The sequence below is a fragment of the Bos taurus genome, chromosome 19 (assembly GCF_002263795.3).
Source record: "Bos taurus isolate L1 Dominette 01449 registration number 42190680 breed Hereford chromosome 19, ARS-UCD2.0, whole genome shotgun sequence".
Taxonomy (NCBI): Eukaryota; Metazoa; Chordata; class Mammalia; order Artiodactyla; family Bovidae; genus Bos; species Bos taurus.
Genome location: NC_037346.1, coordinates 44,169,762 through 44,187,400, shown reverse-complemented (window position 1 = coordinate 44,187,400; position 17,639 = coordinate 44,169,762). Strand labels below are relative to the sequence as shown.

The 17,639-nt window shown below is 52.3% G+C and overlaps 1 protein-coding gene and 1 long non-coding RNA gene across 12 annotated transcripts; one reads left to right on the top strand and one right to left on the bottom strand.

Annotated features, from left to right (window-relative positions):
• Positions 1-2,124: 2,124 nt before the first annotated feature.
• On the top strand, positions 2,125-15,190 carry ITGA2B (integrin subunit alpha 2b). 11 transcript variants are annotated; one of them, XM_005220859.5, is made up of 30 exons: positions 2,125-2,344; positions 3,607-3,728; positions 3,819-3,916; positions 4,023-4,191; positions 4,483-4,532; positions 4,610-4,655; positions 4,749-4,874; positions 5,246-5,293; positions 5,448-5,491; positions 5,621-5,674; positions 5,797-5,849; positions 6,059-6,270; positions 8,413-8,595; positions 8,843-8,888; positions 8,986-9,090; positions 9,178-9,233; positions 9,328-9,479; positions 9,636-9,761; positions 10,312-10,379; positions 10,600-10,747; positions 11,336-11,428; positions 11,666-11,745; positions 12,053-12,133; positions 12,258-12,354; positions 12,454-12,606; positions 12,707-12,823; positions 13,321-13,434; positions 13,663-13,764; positions 13,967-14,083; positions 14,885-15,190. In XM_005220859.5, the coding sequence occupies exons 1-30, from the start codon at positions 2,157-2,159 to the stop codon at positions 14,939-14,941; spliced, it is 3,105 nt and encodes a 1,034-aa protein (XP_005220916.1). In that variant the 5' UTR covers positions 2,125-2,156; the 3' UTR covers positions 14,942-15,190.
• On the bottom strand, positions 3,259-4,680 carry LOC132343085 (uncharacterized). The gene is made up of 2 exons (XR_009491760.1): positions 4,590-4,680; positions 3,259-4,144 (listed from the first exon to the last, which is right to left on the bottom strand). It is a non-coding gene; the product is annotated as an uncharacterized lncRNA (long non-coding RNA).
• Positions 15,191-17,639: the final 2,449 nt, after the last annotated feature.

Sequence of the window (17,639 nt, the reverse complement as noted above, 5' to 3'; positions counted from 1 at the left end):
ACTTCCTTTGTCGAAAAACCCCTTCATTCTCTGACAAAAGGCAATATAGTACAATGGTTAAGAACGTGAGTTCAAGCACAAATGTGTTTGACACACAGTTTTTGCCACTCTGTGTACACTTGGACTATTTACCTAAAACTCCATGCCACAGTTTTAGCATTTCTAAAAGGGACATAATAGTAGCTAATTCATAGCGTTGTTATGAAGAAGCTGATAATATAAATGACTTCAGCTAGGTATCACCCCTACCTTTTTCAAGGCATTTACTATTCTGCTGCAGTTATATGTGTTCATGTCACGTCTTAACTCTCTCTGGACTGTTTTTTAAGGATCCTTGACAACTGTCTTTATATCTCTTACCACTCAATGTCTTGAACAGAACGAGAATTTATTAAAAACCTTGGTGAAGTGTGAGTTAATTTGGGGCTACACGGTACACCAGTAATACAGTTCCACTCAGCTGAGGACTGGGAGGGTGGAAGCTAAGTACAGGACTAAGTATTACGTGCTTGCTGTGAGCTTGGCACTGGGAATTCAGCAGTGAAGGAGGCCCAGACTAAAGTTCAAGGTGCTTCTAACCTAGAAAGGGATAGGATTTTGAGCTGTGTGCTCAAAGGAGGTGAATTATGAGGGCAAAGGCGGTGCTGCAGGGATTCCAGAATGGCCTGGGGAGTTGGGCGGGATAAGATGATGGTTAAGTTTGATCAGAAAATCTAACAGCCCTGGTAGTCCAGTGGAATCCACCTTGCAATGCAGAGAACTTGGGTTCGATCCCTGGTTGGGAAACTTAAGATCCCACACGCCAAGGAGCAACAGTTCCCACACCGCAACTACAGAATCCGTGCACTGCAAGGAAAGATCCCAGATGATGCAACTAAGACCCAACGCAGCCAAATAAATAAAATATTTAAAAAGAAAATACGAGCAAAAGCAATGTGACTATGTTCTTTACCCCAGCAGATCTCTCAAATTTCCTTCCTGACAACCTGCTTTTTTGGGAAGACAATGCAGTGCGCCAGTAAGACTTGCTTGGCACGCCTCTTCCTCTGAACATCCGTTAAAAAGTGCCCTTTCTGCTCAAAACTATTCCTTTTCTTTCCACTGTGTGAGCCTGCATTTGCATCTTCCAATCCTCAGTGCCTGCTGCTATTCAGTCTGTCGGCAATGCCTACAGTGTGATGGCTCTTGGCTAGGTCCTGGGGCACCAGAAAGGAACCTCCTTCTCAAGGGGCCTGTGGACAAAATCCAGTGAACAGACCATGACTAAGCAGAGTGATCAGTGCTGCATCCCTGTGTGTTAACCCCAGAGTGCCAGCCCGAGGAATTGAGGGAGGCATCCCCTAGGCAATGACCCCACTAGAATCAGGTCTTAGTGATTGGACAAGAGCTCTGTCACCCAAGAAGGAGTTAGACCTGCCTTCAACTGAACAGCTGGTGCAAATCTCAGAGCCTGTGAGCCAGAACACCCTGGGATGACTCCACTTTATCCCCATCTCCTCCCTTCAGCCAGGATCCATTCACCACCCCTCCCCCAGCACTGGCTACATTGCTGTGGCCACATTAAGACTTGGCCCTGGACGGAGGGTGAGTGAGGAAGCTATTGTGCCAATATGACTGAGTGAAGCTGCCAAAGGTCCCAGAAGGAGGAAGTGGATAAGTGCCTTATTCTTTTAAGGATACAGCAGCCTCGGGTCTTATCAGGGCCAGGAGCTTCCTCACTCCTTCCCCCACTTCTGACCAAGTCACAGTGTGCCTTGGCAGCGCAGGGAACTGGGGGGGGGCGGGGAGGAGGACCTGTAGAACTGGGCTAGAGTGGAGGCATGTTGCATTATCCCAAGCAGGAAGCAGCGGTGGTTTAGACTAGTGTGGTGGTAGCAGAAATGGAATGAAGATTCAAGAGATATTGTTGAGCAGAACCAGCAGGACTTGATGATAAAATACATTCAAGAAAAGGGAAGAATTGGCTTTCAACCATAAGCATCCACCCCCAGGGTGGACTTACTCTCTTCCCAGCAACCCTAGAAACCATATGGCCCAGGACTCTGCCTACTACTCAGCAAGTAGGTTTCAGGTTGATAAGAAAAGACTTCCTGTGGTGGAACTGAAAGAGGAAGCCACTAACCCAGTACTGCCTAGGAGGCTGTGGGAGAAGGAAGATGGCCAGAGCTCTTTGTCTACTTCGTGCCCTCTGGCTTCTGGAGTGGGTGCAGCTGCTTTTGGGACCCGGTGCTATGCCTCCAACCTGGGCCTTGAACCTGGATTCAGTGCAGTTCACTGTCTACACAGGCCCTAATGGCAGCCACTTTGGGTTTTCACTGGACTTCTACAAGAACAGCAATGGGAGGTGAGCCCTGGGGAACTTCCCCACCATCACTGCTTCTGTGGGTCTTGAGTTCCCCATTTGTGATAGAGGTTGAGCAAAATGATTTCCAGGGTCTATTTGGGCTGAGTTCTTGTTAGGAATACTGGGGTGTTAGCGAGAGGCACCAGTGGGGAGCTGAGCAGAGCAAAGACAAAGGGGAGACCCATGTTGATGCCTTATTTTTTCCTCAAGGGTCAGTTTTATGACCCACTCCACCCTCATCCCCTTGAAATACAGAAAGGAGCACATGTCTTAAGTTGACCTGCAGAACTGTGAAATTGTCTGTCTACTCCCATTTTGCTTTTCTATTCCAATCCCCTCAACCCAGCAAAATGATTGATATTTGAAAAGAAGCAATAGAGCATTATTGGTTGGGATTGATCAGGCTGCAAATTCAGACTGCTAAAATTAGAGTCCTGGCTCTTTCTCGCTATAGGAACAACCCTGAGCTCATTCCTTATTGCGATGGACACTAAGGTCCAGCTTCAGAGCCTAGCAATAGCAGATGAACTTTAAGTATCAGCACCTTGGGGAGTTGCCTCTGCTGAAGAGAGCCACCTCCCTCAAAGCTCCCCCACTTCCAAATGTGCCCCAGGAAGCAGTCAATGAGGAATGTGGAGGGAGGGGAGAGGTTAAGGGTCTGACTCGCTCATCTCAACTCCAGACAGTTCTGAGGATCTTTCTAGCTCCAAAGTTCCCAGGACATCGACCCATGGCTATTATTCGGTCTGAATCTCAACTCAATGCCCCCTGCCTGCTCCTGCTTCTTTCTCCTCTTTTTCAGATACTGGTCTCATGGGCACTACTTAGTAAACATCCTTCAAACTAAAAAGAAAAAAAAATTACAGCATTTTTGGAGCCCTCGTTATGTATTATTTGTCTGGCACTGGCATAAATGTTTTTCATGCGTTTATTTCATTTACTTCTCCTGACAGCATTGATTGGTATTGTCCACCTTTTATATACAATAGAGCTGTCATTTGAACCTAGATCTACTAAGTTATAGTCTCAGTTTTATCCTTAAGTTCCGCGGTTTCTGATGAGTATGTGACTTTCCTCGCTGGGAGTCAGTTTCACTGGCCATAAAATGAAAAGATTGGCTTCTATGGTCTGTGTCGTCTCACTGAGAAAAGATCCAGTGACCCTCAAGGCACACCGCCCTTCCGAGGTGTGCTCCCGGCACAGGCATTGTGGCACGGGATACCCCAGAATCCACGGAGCGCTCACCCAGCTTTCTTATGCAGTGTGTACGTCGTGGTGGGCGCCCCACGGACCCTGGGCCACAGCGAGGAGGAGACCGGCGGCGTTTTCCTGTGCCCCTGGAAGGCCGAGGGCGGCCAGTGCATCTCGCTGCCCTTCGACCTCTGTGAGTCTCGCACAAGAAGAGAAAGGGAGGGGCTACAAGGAGCGCGGACGGCCGGGCTTCAGCACCCTACCCCCTTCTTGTGCCCTCCAGATGATGAAACACGAAGCATAGGCACCCAAACTTTCCAAACCTTCAAGGCCGGGCAAGGACTCGGAGCGTCGGTCGTTAGTTGGAGAGACAGCATTGTGGTGGGCGCTACCGGACCGGGATCAGGGAGCAGACGGAGGGCGGGGACACGTGGAGGGAGGAACCCGAGTCCCGCCCCTTCCCCACTCCCCTCTGGCTCTGCTTCAGGCCTGCGCCCCCTGGCAGCACTGGAACGTCCTAGATAGGAACGAGGAGGAGGCTCAGAAGACGCCCGTAGGTGGCTGCTTCGTGGCTCAGCTCCAAAACGGCGACCGCACAGAGTACTCGCCCTGCCGGGACAACAAAATGAGCCAGTTTTACGAGAGAAATCATTTCAGTGAGCTCCGCTCTCCGTTTCGGCCCCGCCCACTCGCGGCGGTTATCCATTAGCCCCCGCCCCCTTCACCCGATCTTTCCTGGCCTCCAACTCTCCCAAATCCTGCTTGCAGTCTGGGGTCGCCCAGATGGCCCAGTTCCTGACTCCACCCCCATGTCATGTCCACTGGGTGTCGATAGGAAATCACGTCCCTTATTACCCTGTGGCCCCGCCCTCGTTTGACTCCGCCTCCCGGCTCCGCACCACCCCCCAGAGCCGGCTTCGCTGACCCTTCCTTTTTGCCTTCTCTAGGAGACGACAGGCGTTACTGCGAAGCCGGCTTCAGCTCGGTAGTCACTCAGGCGAGTAGGGAGCATAAACGGCGTGGGGGTGTCCCCCCAAACAGGACCCTCTCTCACCTTCAGAGCTTCTATTTCAGGCTGGGGAGCTGGTGCTTGGGGCTCCTGGCGGGTACTATTTCGTAGGTACGTGCCCATCCGTACACCTCCCTCCCTTCTCTCGACCCGGGCAGACCCCAGACTCCTGGGCGCCCATACCAACTGTCGCACGCGCCCTAGGTCTCCTGGCGCGGGCTCCAATCGCCGATATCATCTCAAGTTACCGCCCAAGCACCCTTTTGTGGCACGTGCCCACCCAGTTCACCTACGACCAGAGTCACTTACAATACTACGACGGCTACCGGGGTAACGTGGCACCTCCCTTCGAGGCTTCCTAGCACTCAAGTGTCACCGCCGGCCCGGTCCTACCCCTGCAGGAACGCCCCATTGTCAACTCTGGCTGGCCAGCCCCAGGACTAAGGCGCCCCCACTCTGCTCAGGCAGCTCCCTCTCCCTACCCTCTGCAGACAGCCCAGCTCCCAATGGCGAGCATGTCGACTTCTCTCACTGAATTCGCTTCGCGGCCTCGGGCAGGTCTTGACCTCTCGGTGGCCTCGATTTCCCCGTCTCCGCAATGCAGAGTTTGAACTGGGTGGTCTCTGAGTCCCCTCCCTTCCCACTCGGGCCCCTTCCCTGCTTCACCCTCCCGGAAGGACTAATTCGCACTGTGCCTTCAGGGTACTCCGTGGCCGTGGGCAACTTCGACGGAAATCCCAACACTACAGGCAAGAAATTCACTTAGGGGTGGGGTTTGGGGAGTCCCGCCCGGAAAGGAGCACTTCCAAGACCGGCATCGAAATCTCGCTGGGATTCGGAAGGGCAGGCGGGAGGCAGGTGGGGGTTCCAGAGACCTCACTTTCTGGGCCCAACTCTCCCCAGAGTATGTCTTCGGTGCCCCCACCTGGAGTTGGACCCTGGGAGCGGTGAGTGCCCTCTGTCCACCCCTCACTGATTTCACTCTTCAGCCTGAACCGCGCCCCCCCGCCCCCCCAACTTCCTGCCCTTCTGCGGTGAGGTCAACTGTGACATGCTCCTGTATGTTTTCTGAGCAGGTGGAAATTTTGGACTCGTACCACCAGATGCTGCACCGGCTGCATGGAGAGCAGGTGAGGATCAGGTGGGGGTGGCCAAGGCAAGGGAATTGAGACCCTGGAATATTCCACGAGACATGGTGGGATCAAAGTGTGAGTATGAGGACAGAAATTAAGGTGTGCCCCATTTCCTGCAGATGGCTTCATATTTTGGGCACTCAGTGGCCGTCACTGACGTCAATGGGGATGGGTGAGAAGCCAGGCGCCCCCACCCCTACCCACTTGGGTCCCAAATTACCAGAGGTGTTGACTGCCCTCAGTCTCCCATCTCTTCCTTTCCCAGCCCTCACTCACACATGACCACTGAGGGGAGCGGGAGGGCAAGGATGGGTAAGCCTGAGCTCAGGCCCACAGCATCCCTGTAGCCCATCCCCACATAACGACCCATTGGGCCTGCAGGAGGCATGACCTCTTGGTGGGTGCACCACTGTACATGGAGAGCCGTGCTGACCGCAAGCTGGCCGAGGTGGGGCGTGTGTACTTGTTCCTGCAGACTCGAGGCGCCCGAATGCTGGGGGCCCCCAACCTACTGCTGACTGGCACACAGCTCTATGGGCGATTTGGCTCAGCCATTGCACCTCTGGGAGACCTCAACCGGGATGGCTACAACGGTAAGGGAAGAGAGAAGGGGTTTATGCCATGGCAAAGATCGTGGATTTGACCTGAGGGCAGAGGGAGCCAGGAAGGGCTTTGAGCAGGAGAGAGTTAAAGGAGACCAGTCGGGATTTGTTTGCATTAGTCCAGGCAAGAGATGGTGACCACTGGGATGTGGGCTTTGGCAGCAGAGTTAGAGATGAGGGTGATTTCTAGATAGTTATTACTTAGATTACTAGAACTTGATGGGTGACTGGAGGTGGGGCTAAGAGAGAGGAGTTGGGTGGGTGGTGGTGCCTTTCACTGCCTGAAACTCAAGTCTTGCCACAGGCCTGGAGAGAGATCAGCAGTTCAGCTCTGCTCTCATTTGGTCTTTCTCTCTCTTTTTTGGCCATGCTACACAACTTGCAGGATCTTAGTTCCCCAATCAGGGATCAAACCCCATACCCCTGGCAGTGAAAGTACGGAGTCCTAACCAGTGGACCGCCAGGGAATTCCCTGGACTTGTTTGATCACGAAAGGCTTGGGAGCCTTAGGCAGACGTATCCAGAGAACAGTTGGGTGTGACTTCCTCCATTTCCAGCAGAGAGGTCTGAATGGGAGATAGGGGATTGGGGAAGGTCGATGAGGCCCTGGGAGCTTGCAGTGTGGGAAGAAGCCCAGGAGAGAGCCCTGGGGAGCAAGAGCACTTAGGGGACTCCCAGAGAAAGTAGATCTAGAAAGGAGACAGAGGGATGTTCAGAGGGGTAGGAGGGAAACTAGGAGATCTGATGGCCCAGAACTCAAAGGAAGAGTACTGGAAGCAGAAGGAAGCTGGGTCAGTGGCTCCAGATGCTGCTAAAAGATACAATTAGATGGGGCTAGAGAAGTAAGTATTCCTGGGCTTTAGCAAGAAGGAAGTCATTGGTGACAGTGACAAGAACCAATTCAGGGCTAGCATGGTGCAAGGTATGAATGAACGTGAAGATCTGATGGCAGCCAGAGTAGACTGCTCTTTCTACCAGTTTGTGAAAGGAGAAAGAGAAAGGTGATTACTGAAAGGAGATGAGGATCAAAGGAAGGCTATTTTAATTGTAAAGACTATGGAGTAGGTGGAATGTGGAGGAAAATGATCTTGTGGGGAAATAGGGGCGGGGAGTGAGCTGGAGGTGGGTCCCTGCAATGCCTGAGAGATGCAGGGCTGGGATGCTCAGCCTAGTGGCAGGGGTAGGAGGGACACTATTCTAGGGTCAAGAGGGGAGAAGAGCAAAAAGCACAACAGTTTGGTTGCTTCTGTTTGCGAAGGAAGTGAGAGGCAGGGAGCTTGATTGAGTAGAGAAGGTTTGAAATAGGTGCTGAGCAGAAAACCCTGAGGGACTGCTAGGCATACACGGAGGCCCCTAGTGATGGCTGGAGGTCAGGAATTCATGGTGCCCAGTGTGGTGGGGTCTGGCCAGGACTGGCAATGGGGCGGGATGGCTGAGGATATGGCAAGGGTAATTGAATGTTTAGAAAATAGGTGGAGAGATGGGGAAGCCAAAGATCAGGTGACTGGACGAGACTGTGCTGAGTCTGTCAGAAAAGTCAGTAGATCTTTAAAAGAAAAAAACTGCACAGGAAACATACCATGAAGTCAGAAGGCAAGGGAAAGACAGTTACAATATATATATCAAAGATCTTAATTGCCATCACATGCAAAGAATTCTTACAGATTAATAAGATTATTAATGATGATTACATTTTCAAGAGTGGTCATTAAAGTTATTAGTGATGACAACCCCATGGTGTGACCCTGGGTTTACATGGTGGGAGTGGAATGCCCCAGCTGAAGAGGGGGCAAATATTTAGCAGGTCTTGGTTACTTAATCTTCTGGGACTCTATTTTCTCTTTTAAAATGGGAATAATAGTGCCTAGTTTTCAGGATGAAAAGAAATCATGACAATATATTGTCCTCAATAGATAGTGAGGGCTGTTAGACTGTTTTTACAATAATCTGACTTGATGGGTCTTCCTCCCACCCAATTGTAAACTCTTGGAGAGTGGGGCAGATGCCTCCTTGACCCCCACATTCCTCTCCTGGTTCCCTGGGGTCTGCCTAGAGAAAGAGCTCAGGAAAATGTTACAGGGCCTGGAGAGACTGGATAACAGATAGCTACTCCCTTTCTGTTGTTCTTTCCAGATGTCGCAGTAGCCGCCCCCTGTGGGGGTCCCAACGGTCAAGGCCAAGTGTTGGTGTACCTGGGTCAGAGTGAGGGGCTTAACCCGTCCCCCTCCCAGGTCCTAGACAGCCCCTTCCCCACAGGCTCTGGCTTTGGTTTCTCCCTTCGAGGTGCCACAGATATCGATGACAACGGATACCCAGGTGCCCCTGACCTGCCTCCAACTAGACAGGAAGGGCCCTTGGGCATTAGCTGGAGATACTGAGAGACACAGCAAGGGGCTTGAACCTGACCTGGTGCCCCACTGAGAACTCTGTGGGTTGGGGGGCCAGATCAAACCTCCTATGGGGGGGAGGTAGTGTGGGAAACCCCTGAGAAAATGAGATGAAGACCCCATAACTCTCTAATTAACGATTCTGACACCTCCCCTCCTTCCCACAATGTCTATAGACCTGCTTGTGGGAGCTTACGGGGCCAGCAAGGTCGTGGTATACAGGTGAGCGCTGGCTCCAGGGGTGGGATGGGGAAGAACCCACCCCATCAGAGACTAGGTCAGGAGGGGCCACCAAGGCAAGCCTCCCAATTCCCACCAGGGCTCAGCCGGTGGTGATGGTCACTGTCCAGCTGATGGTGCAAGATTCACTGAACCCTGCTGTGAAGACTTGTGTCCTGTCCCAGACCAAGACCCCAGTGAGCTGGTGAGGAAACGGAGGGTGTGGGCCAGGCAGGATCTGGGACTTCAGCTGGGCGACCCTAGCCCCAGAGCCCCATTCATCTCTCTGCAGCTTTAACATCCAGATGTGTGTGGGAGCCACTGGGCACAACATTCCCGAGAAGCTGCGTGAGTGGCACCCTGGGGACAGGAGGCATGTGGGCCTGGGCTCCGCTGGAGGCTGGCCTGGGAGACTCTGACGTGCCCCGCTTGCCTGGGCCAGACCTGAATGCCGAGCTGCAGCTGGACCGGCAGAAGCCCCGCCAGGGCCGGCGGGTCCTACTGCTGGACTCTCAGCAGGCAGGCACCATCCTGAACCTGGATCTGAGAGGCAGACACAACCCCAACTGCTCCACCGCCACGGCCTTCCTTCGAGTATGCCCAGGCTGGGGGTGGGCAGGGCTGGGTGTGCAGAGCCTGTTAATCCAGCCCCGGGGCATGGGGCCAGGCGCTGCAGGGGTGGTCAGCAGGACACACAGGGTAGGTAGGGTACGTGGTAGCAAGACAGCCGTCTCTTGCCCCCTTCCCTAGGATGAGGCCGACTTCCGGGACAAGCTAAGCCCTATCGTGCTCAGCTTTAGTGTGTCCCTGCCGCCGGAGAAGGATGGAGGAGCCCCTGCTCTCGTGCTGCATGGAAACACCCACGTCCAGGAACAGGTAGAGGTGGGCAGGTGCAGGCAGGGGAGGGGGAGGACCCCTGCAAGATTGTCAAGGTTTGGGTTGGTGTCCATACTGACATCCAAATAGACATCCAAACCTGGATGTCACCTCTAATCTCTGGTGTTACTCTAAACCCTAATGAAAACTGCCAAATCTCAATACCCCCAAAGCCTCATATAAACCTCAGATGTTGACATCACCTCTAAACTCTCATTTAAACCCTGATGTCTACCCGCTCATCTCCCACCTGAGAGCTTCCACTTCTCCGTGCTTTCCTTTAAGAGCTGTGATTTTTTTCCCCCTTAATTTGGAAGAGGGATATTTGCTGATGGTATCCAATTCAAGAACTGGAAATACATGTTAACAGGAAACATTGTTAACGTTTGATGGATTTCCTTGCATCATCAAAGCCCTGACATCATCCCAAACCCTGAGGCAAACCCCAAAGCTCTGATATCATCATCAACCTTTTCTTCTCAAACCTTCTAATTCCCCAAACCCACTGTGACCCCCAAACCTACCCACCCACATGAGATGTCCCCTCTAGACCCGCATCATTCTGGACTGTGGGGACGATGACCTGTGTGTGCCGCAGCTGCAGCTCACTGCTAGCGTGTGAGAAGACCGCCCACTGCCCCCCCACACCACCCACTGCCCCCCCACACCACCCACTGCCCCCCAACACCACCCACTGCCCCCCACCCCTCCCTGTCTACCCTGACGACAGCCCCTCCTCACCTGGATCCTGATACTCTGGCCTCAGTCCGTCTCCTCATCCCAGCCCCTGGGCTTGGACCCAGCCTCCTTGGCTTTACTCCCTTCTCAACCGCCACAGGAAGGGCTCCCCACTCCTAATTGGAGCCGACAACGTGCTGGAGCTGCAAATGGATGCGGCCAATGAGGGTGAGGGAGCCTACGAGGCTGAGCTGACTGTGTACCTGCCCCCAGGCGCCCACTACATGCGGGCTGTCAGCAACATGGAGGTGAGCCCCAACCTGGGCGTCCATGGGGACCTGGGAAGTGTGGGAGCCTTGATTCTCATCTCCCACCTGATAGCTCCCGTTTCTCTATGCTTTCCTTCAAGAGCTCCGATTTTTTTTACCCCTCTAATTTGAAAGAGGAATATTTGCTAATGGCATACAATTCAAGAACTCGATTATAAAATCAGGAAATAACTGTTAACAGGAGCCACCGTTTAGATTTGGTTTTGGATTTCCCTTAAATTTCTGTGCTGTTAAATTTGGATTTTCTTGCGTTCTTTTTTCTTGAAATGGATACTTACATAAGTGTATATTTATTTTTTATTTTACTGATGCAGTTTATAACAATGCAGTTACCCTCCATATGATGTTTTGTGGTTTTCATTTTTTTTTAATCATTAAAAAGAATAGTAAGACATACAGTAATACACAGTAATACATAAACAGGAATGTGACAGTCCTTGAATTCCACCTCCCCTTGAAACCCTCCATCCCACCCTGGAATCCTCCCCACCCTGACTTTCCAAGGGACCTTAAATATATAAGGGATGCTGTGTAACCATCTTCTTTCTTGGAACTGCTTCTCTGAAGGGGTTTGAGAGACTCATCTGTAACCAGAAGAAGGAGAACGAGACCAAGGTGGTGCTGTGTGAGCTGGGCAACCCCATGAAGAGTAACGCCCAGGTGAGGCCACTCAGGCCTGGGTGCTGGGTCTCCTCTACCAGGGGTTCATAGACAGCTGGGTTTCGGGGGCTGGGTTTGAAGTCAGATGGCTCCAGACTGGAATCCTTGTCCTCTCACTCCCTGGATGTGTGGTCTTGGGTGAGTGACTCCCTCTCTGAGTGGTCTTCAGGACGAGGACTGGAGGCCACATTCAGAGTGGGCATCTGGACAGTGACTCTGGCCCTCCCCGTGTCTCAGATAGAAGTCATGATGTGGGTGAGCGTGGAGAAGCTGGAAGAGGCTGGGGAGCAGGTGTCCTTCCTGCTGCAGATCAGGAGGTATACTAGACTGGGGGGCACTCCCTCCCCCTGTCTGATCCCCACACAGAGACCCTCAGATGCCCGCCACACAGAAGGGTTCTCTAGGAGGCATGCTCTTTAGACTTCCCTGTTTCCTTTCTTCCTCAGAGACTTGAGTTTTGGAGCCCTAGAGGAACTCACTTTAGTGTGGTGTGCTGTTTATGGAGTTAGCTGTTCCTGAGCCCTCTGATATTCTGCCCTCCCTCCCCTGCCCCCCGCCCTGAGAGTCCTAATGTTCACTGGGCTGGTATCCCTAATCTGTTTCTCCTCGGCCCCCTTCCTACAGCAAGAACAGCCAGAATCCAAATAGTGAGATGGTGGAGCTGGATGTGCCAGTCCGGGCAGTGGCCCACGTGGAGTTGAGAGGGTGAGAGGCCAGGGAAACAAAAGGGAGTTGGCAGGCACAGCCCTGAGGCTCAGGGGGTCCTGGGCAAACCCCCACAGGCAAGTCAGGGGGCCAGGCTCACTCTGGGGGTCTCGGGCCTCTGCAGGAATTCCTTTCCAGCCTCCCTGGTGGTGGCTGCAGAAGAAGGGAATGGGCAGAACAGCTCTGACAGCTGGGGCCCCAAAGTGGAGCACACCTACGAGGTAGGAAGGAGGCTCTGGGCCCCAGGCTGGGGTAGGAGGGTCCCAGGAGCTGGTTTTGGTGCTGAGCCTCCTAACATCCTGCCGCCACCACCCTGCCAGCTCCACAACAATGGCCCTGGTGCTGTAAGTGGTCTCCGCCTCAACCTCTACCTCCCCAGCCAGTCCCAGCCCTCAGACCTGCTCTACATCCTGGATATTCATCCACAGGGAGGCCTTCAGTGCGCCTCACAGCCCTCTCCCAACCCCCTCCAGGTGAGAGCCTGCGTGAATCCCTAGCCATCAACCAGGGCCCCTGTGGGAGGGCTGGCAGATGGGCAGAGCGTGAGACCTGAGGGCCTCTTTGCCTCCTCAGCTGGAATGGAGGCTGCCCACCCCCAGCCCTTCACCAGCCCATCACAAGCGGGATCGCAGACAGGCGGTCCTGCCGGAGGAGAAGCAGCCCTCAAGGCTCCAAGATCCAATCTTGGTGGTGAGCAGGCTCTGTGGTCTCCAGCTGGGGCCACCCTGGGGCTCAGAGGCAGAGGGGATGGGAGGCAGAGGAGAGAGAAGGGTGTGGTGGGGACCTCGTGTGGGTCACCTTGGTCTCACAGGGACCTCCAGGTGAATATGAAGGATTGTGCTCGTCTTGTGTCTGGGGTGAGGGTCGGGGGGAGCACTTGTATATTTCAAGGTATCCAGTACATTAAAGAAAATGAATAAATGCCAAAGCAGGGTTACAATAAGGCTTAGTACTGAACGCTATACGATTGACCCACTTCTTCCTGCCCTTTCCCTGTATCTCTGGGACAGTGTGAGCAATCCCATTCAAAGATAACGTCCCAAGCTTGAATCTGAGGCCCTTCCCGACAGGGAGGCCTGGCCCAAGCTCTTCGACCCCCAACCCCGCTCTGACTTGGGTCCTATGATGGGGGTGATAATGGATCAGTAGGGGCTGGGGACCCTCAGAGCTGCGACTCGTCCCCTCAGAGCTGCGACTCGGCGCCCTGTACTGTGGTGCAGTGTGAGCTGCAGGAGATGGCACGCGGGCAGCGGGTCATGGTCACGGTGCTGGCCTTACTGTCAAGGTCCATCCTCCAAGAGGTGAATCCGGATGCGGGTGGGCGGGGCCTTCTAGAGGCGGGGCCTGATGTACTTGGGGCGGAGCTTGGGAGGAGGCGGGGCTTTAGGGCGGGGAGAGAGTGAGGGCTGGGTTTAATTTGGAGTGGATAGAATTAGGTCCGGCGGATCTCCTGTACAGCCGAGTCCGAGGCCGGGACTCCTGCAACCAACAGGCCTCGGGTAAACGCCTTTCACCTCCACCCCATACAGAGGCCCCTGGATCAGTTTGTGCTGCAGTCGCACGCTTGGTTCAACGTCTCCTCCTTTCCCTACTCCGTGCCTGCCCTCAGCCTGCCCAGCGGGGAAGCTCTGGTGGGTGTGGAATGGTGGTGGCAGAAAGGGTACCGCGGGTCTCCCATTAGTCTTCCCCTGAGTCCCTGCCCAGCCGGGACTGCCTGGATCTGAGAGGTGGGACAAGGAGGTGGCTTGGCCGCAGGTCACCGGCTCGCAAGTCTGAGTCTCTGGGAAAGGCAAGTGTCCCGTTGAATTAGGAGACCCGCGGGTCTCCCCTCAGGTGCAGACGCAGCTGCTTCGGGTCTCGGAGGAGAGAGAGATTCCAATGTGGTGGGTGCTGGTAGGCGTGCTGGGCGGCCTGCTGCTGCTCACATTCCTGATCCTGGCCATGTGGAAGGTGAGGCATGAAGCAAGGTTGAGGTGGTGGTGGGCGGGGCGGGGGGGGTGGTGGTGCGGGGAGGGTAGAAGTGAGGTGGTGGGGGTCGGAGGTGAGGAGGGCAGGCAATCCCACTGGGAGGCAGAGAGAGATGGTGGCCCAAGTAGATGACCCAGGGTCCATCTGATTTCTATCTCCACTATTAGAATGTCACCTTCCAGAGGATCTCTTCCAGGGCACAGGTCCCTGGGAGAGGTGGCACCTGAAATCCTAAGTCCTTTAGACCCGTTCCCCCTGAGAGCAGGAGTCCCAGGGACTGAGTCTTGCCTTCTGGAATCCATTGACCCCTGAGAATTTTCACCTCCTCCCTGCTCTGTCCCTCCCCCAGAAGGACCCAGGTCTTCCTGCTCCAATGTGTCCCTGGTGGGTCATTCCCTCCTCTGCCCCTGGAGAACACCTGCACTGTTCTCAAACTCGCTCAAGTGTCCAAACCCTAAAAAGCCACAGTGCTTTTAGGGAAAACATACATTAGACTTATAATAATCAAATATATACCATCACACGCTGGAGTCATATAGAGACATAATCATCAGTACTTAAGAAAAATTCAGGAAGTGAAAAGCAAAATTTTTAAATCTTTTTTTTGTTTCATGCATTATCTCTAAATGGGAAATGCCTCCACTTGATCATATAGTGGGGATTGTGTTGGTCCAGGGTGAGGATCTTGTGGCTGACTGGTTTCTAGCATACATTCTCCATTGCTGCTCTGGGGCTGAAAAAATCACCTTTACACCCCATCCCTGGCCCCTGTGCACCTCCTAGGTTGGCTTCTTCAAGCGGAATCGTCCACCCTTAGAAGAAGACGATGAAGAGGAGTGATGAGCCCACACATCTCTGTCCTGCAGCAAGGCTGGGTGTGATGTTGTGTCCCTTCTCCAATGAGTGCCCCCCCCCCCATCTCTGGTTGCCCAAGGCTGGGAGGGTGACACTCTAATAGTGGAGATGGAGATCAGATGGACCCTGAGTCATCTACTTGGGCCAGCATCTCTCTGCCTCCTGATGTCCTCTCCCTCCCTTCAGAGCTGAGTCACCCCCTCTTCTGCTGCCTAATAAAGAACTTGGAACCCAGCTCCACAGCATGCTGCCTCTTCTTGGGGGTCAGAAGAGGAGAGGGGCCTGAGGTGATGTTTGGGCTGAGGAATCTAGGACTGGAAGAAGTGTGAGCAGAGAGGTCTCTGCCAGGGTTAGGGTGCAAATAACTGTCTTTGGGGAGTATCAGGAGCGAAAGAGTAGAACAAGGGAAAAGGGATGGCAGAGCCTTCAAGTGAGACTGGAGGAGGATGGGGTGTCTCAGGGTGGTTGGGTGAGAGGGGGGTTGGGCGCATCAGAAAAGGGAGGCTGAGTCCCTGGTGGGTGAATTTAAACAATATTTTTTTCCATGATTTTGGAGGAAATAAACCCCGAGTTGAGAGTTGGGGAAGTAATACGCTGTCTCCACTCTCATAAAAGAAGGTCCTTAAAGCTGTATTCAGGGATTTCCTTGGTGGTCAGTGGTTAAAACTCACCTTCCAATGCAGGGCGTGTAGATTCGATTTCTGATGGGGTCAAAAAGTCAAAACATAAAACAGAAGCAATGTTGTAACATTCTATAAAGAGAAAAAAAATGGCCCATATAAAAACGTTTTGTAAGATTTATTTATTATTTTTTATTTTTGGCTGCTCTGGGTCTTCCTTGCTACACCTGGGCTTTCTCTCGTTGCTGGGAGGCGGGACTGCTTTTCCTTGCAGTGAGCTGGGCTTCAGTAGTTGTGGCACACAGGCTTAGTTGCTTCCAGACACGTGGGATCTTCCCTGACCAGGGATGGAATCCATGTCCCCTGCACTCGCAGAGGTATTCTTAATCACTAGACCACCAGGGAAACCACACCCCCAAAAAATCTTAAAAAAAAAAAAGATGTTCAGAGTGAGAAGGGGCAGAGGGAGGCTGAGTAAGCCCTGTCTGAGGAAGGCAGAGTTTCAGCAGGCACAGAAGAGCAGGCATTGCTCTCTGGCTACCCTGCTACTTGCTGTTCCTTCTTCCCCACTAAGGGGAGGGGTCTTCAGTTTGGAATGAGGGCACAGGCAGGGAGCTCGCAGGAGAGCTGGGAGTGGAACACAGCTGTCCCATGGTGGAGGCTGGAGCCAGTGAGTAGCGGTGGGGGGGTCCTCCTGGAGTCCTGAGAGATGTGTTGATTCATAAGTTCAGTAAATATTTATGGAGCAGCTACCATGTGCCTAGTCCTGTTCCAGTGCTAGGATGGAGCAAGGGATGAAACAAAGTCCCTGAGCTCATGGAACTTACATTCGACCAGGAGGAAAGAACGAACAAACTAATGTATGATCAGTGGAGGTCAAAATAAAGATAAGGAGACAGTGATCGAATAATTGGTGCTGGGAGAGGGCTGACATTTTAGGGAAAGTGGTCAGGGAAAGCCCTTGTGATGAGATAAGCAGAGAGATGAATGAAAAGATTCAGGAATTAGATCTGATAGAGTGCCTGAAGAATGATGGACGGAGGTTCATGACATTGTACAGGAGGCAGTGATTAAGACCATTCCCAAGAAAAAGAAATGCAAAAAGGCAAAATGGTTGTCCGAGGAGGCCTTACAAATAGCTGAAAAAAGAAGAGAAGCTAAAGGCAAAGGAGAAAAGGAAATATATACCCATTTGAATTCAAAGTTCCAAAGAATAGCAAGGAGAGATAAGAAAGCCATCCTCAGTTATCAATGCAAAGAAATAGAGGAAAACAATAGAATGGGTAAGACTAGAGATCTCTTCAAGAAAATTAGAGATACCAAGGGAACATATCATGCAAAGATGGGTACAATAAAGGACAGAAATGGTATGGACCTAACAGAAGCAGAAGATATTAAGCAGAAGTGGCAAGAATACACAGAACTGTACCAAAAAAATCTTCATGAACCAGATAACCACAATGGTGTGATCACTCACCTAGAGCCAAACATCCTGGAGTGTGAAGTCAAGTGGGCTTTAGGAAGCATCACTATGAACAAAGCTAGTGGAGGTGATAGAATTCCAGTTGAGCTATTTCAAATCCTAAAAGATGATGCTGTGAAAGTGCTGCACTCAATATATTACAAATTTGGAAAACTCAGCAGTGGCCACAGGACTGGAAAAAGTCAGTTTTCATCCCAATCCCAAAGAAAGGCAATGCCAAAGAATGCTGAAACTACCGTACAATTGCACTCATCTCACACACTAGTAAAGTAATGCTCAAAATTCTCCAAGCCAGGCTTCAACAGTACATGAACCATGAACTTCCAGATGTTCAAGTTGGATTTAGAAAAGGCAGAGGAACCAGAGATCAAATTGCCAACATCCACTGGATCATCAAAAAAGCAAGAGAGTTCCAGAAAAACATCTATTTCTGCTTTATTGACTATGCCAAAGCCTTTGACTGTGTGGATCACAACAAACTGCAGAAAATTCTTAAAGAGATGGGACTACCAGTCTACCTTACCTGCCTCCTGAGAAATCTGTATTCAGGTCAAGAAGCAACAGTTAGAACAGGACATCA

Coding starts and splice junctions, on each gene's coding strand:
- ITGA2B (XM_059877993.1), top strand. CDS start 2,157: ATGGCCAGAGCTCTTTGTCTACTTCGTGCCCTCTGGCTTCTGGAGTGG. Junction 9,762..10,311: donor ACACCCACGTCCAGGAACAG/GTAGAGGTGGGC, acceptor TGTCCCCTCTAG/ACCCGCATCATTCTGGACTG. Junction 11,746..12,052: donor TTCCTGCTGCAGATCAGGAG/GTATACTAGACT, acceptor CCCTTCCTACAG/CAAGAACAGCCAGAATCCAA.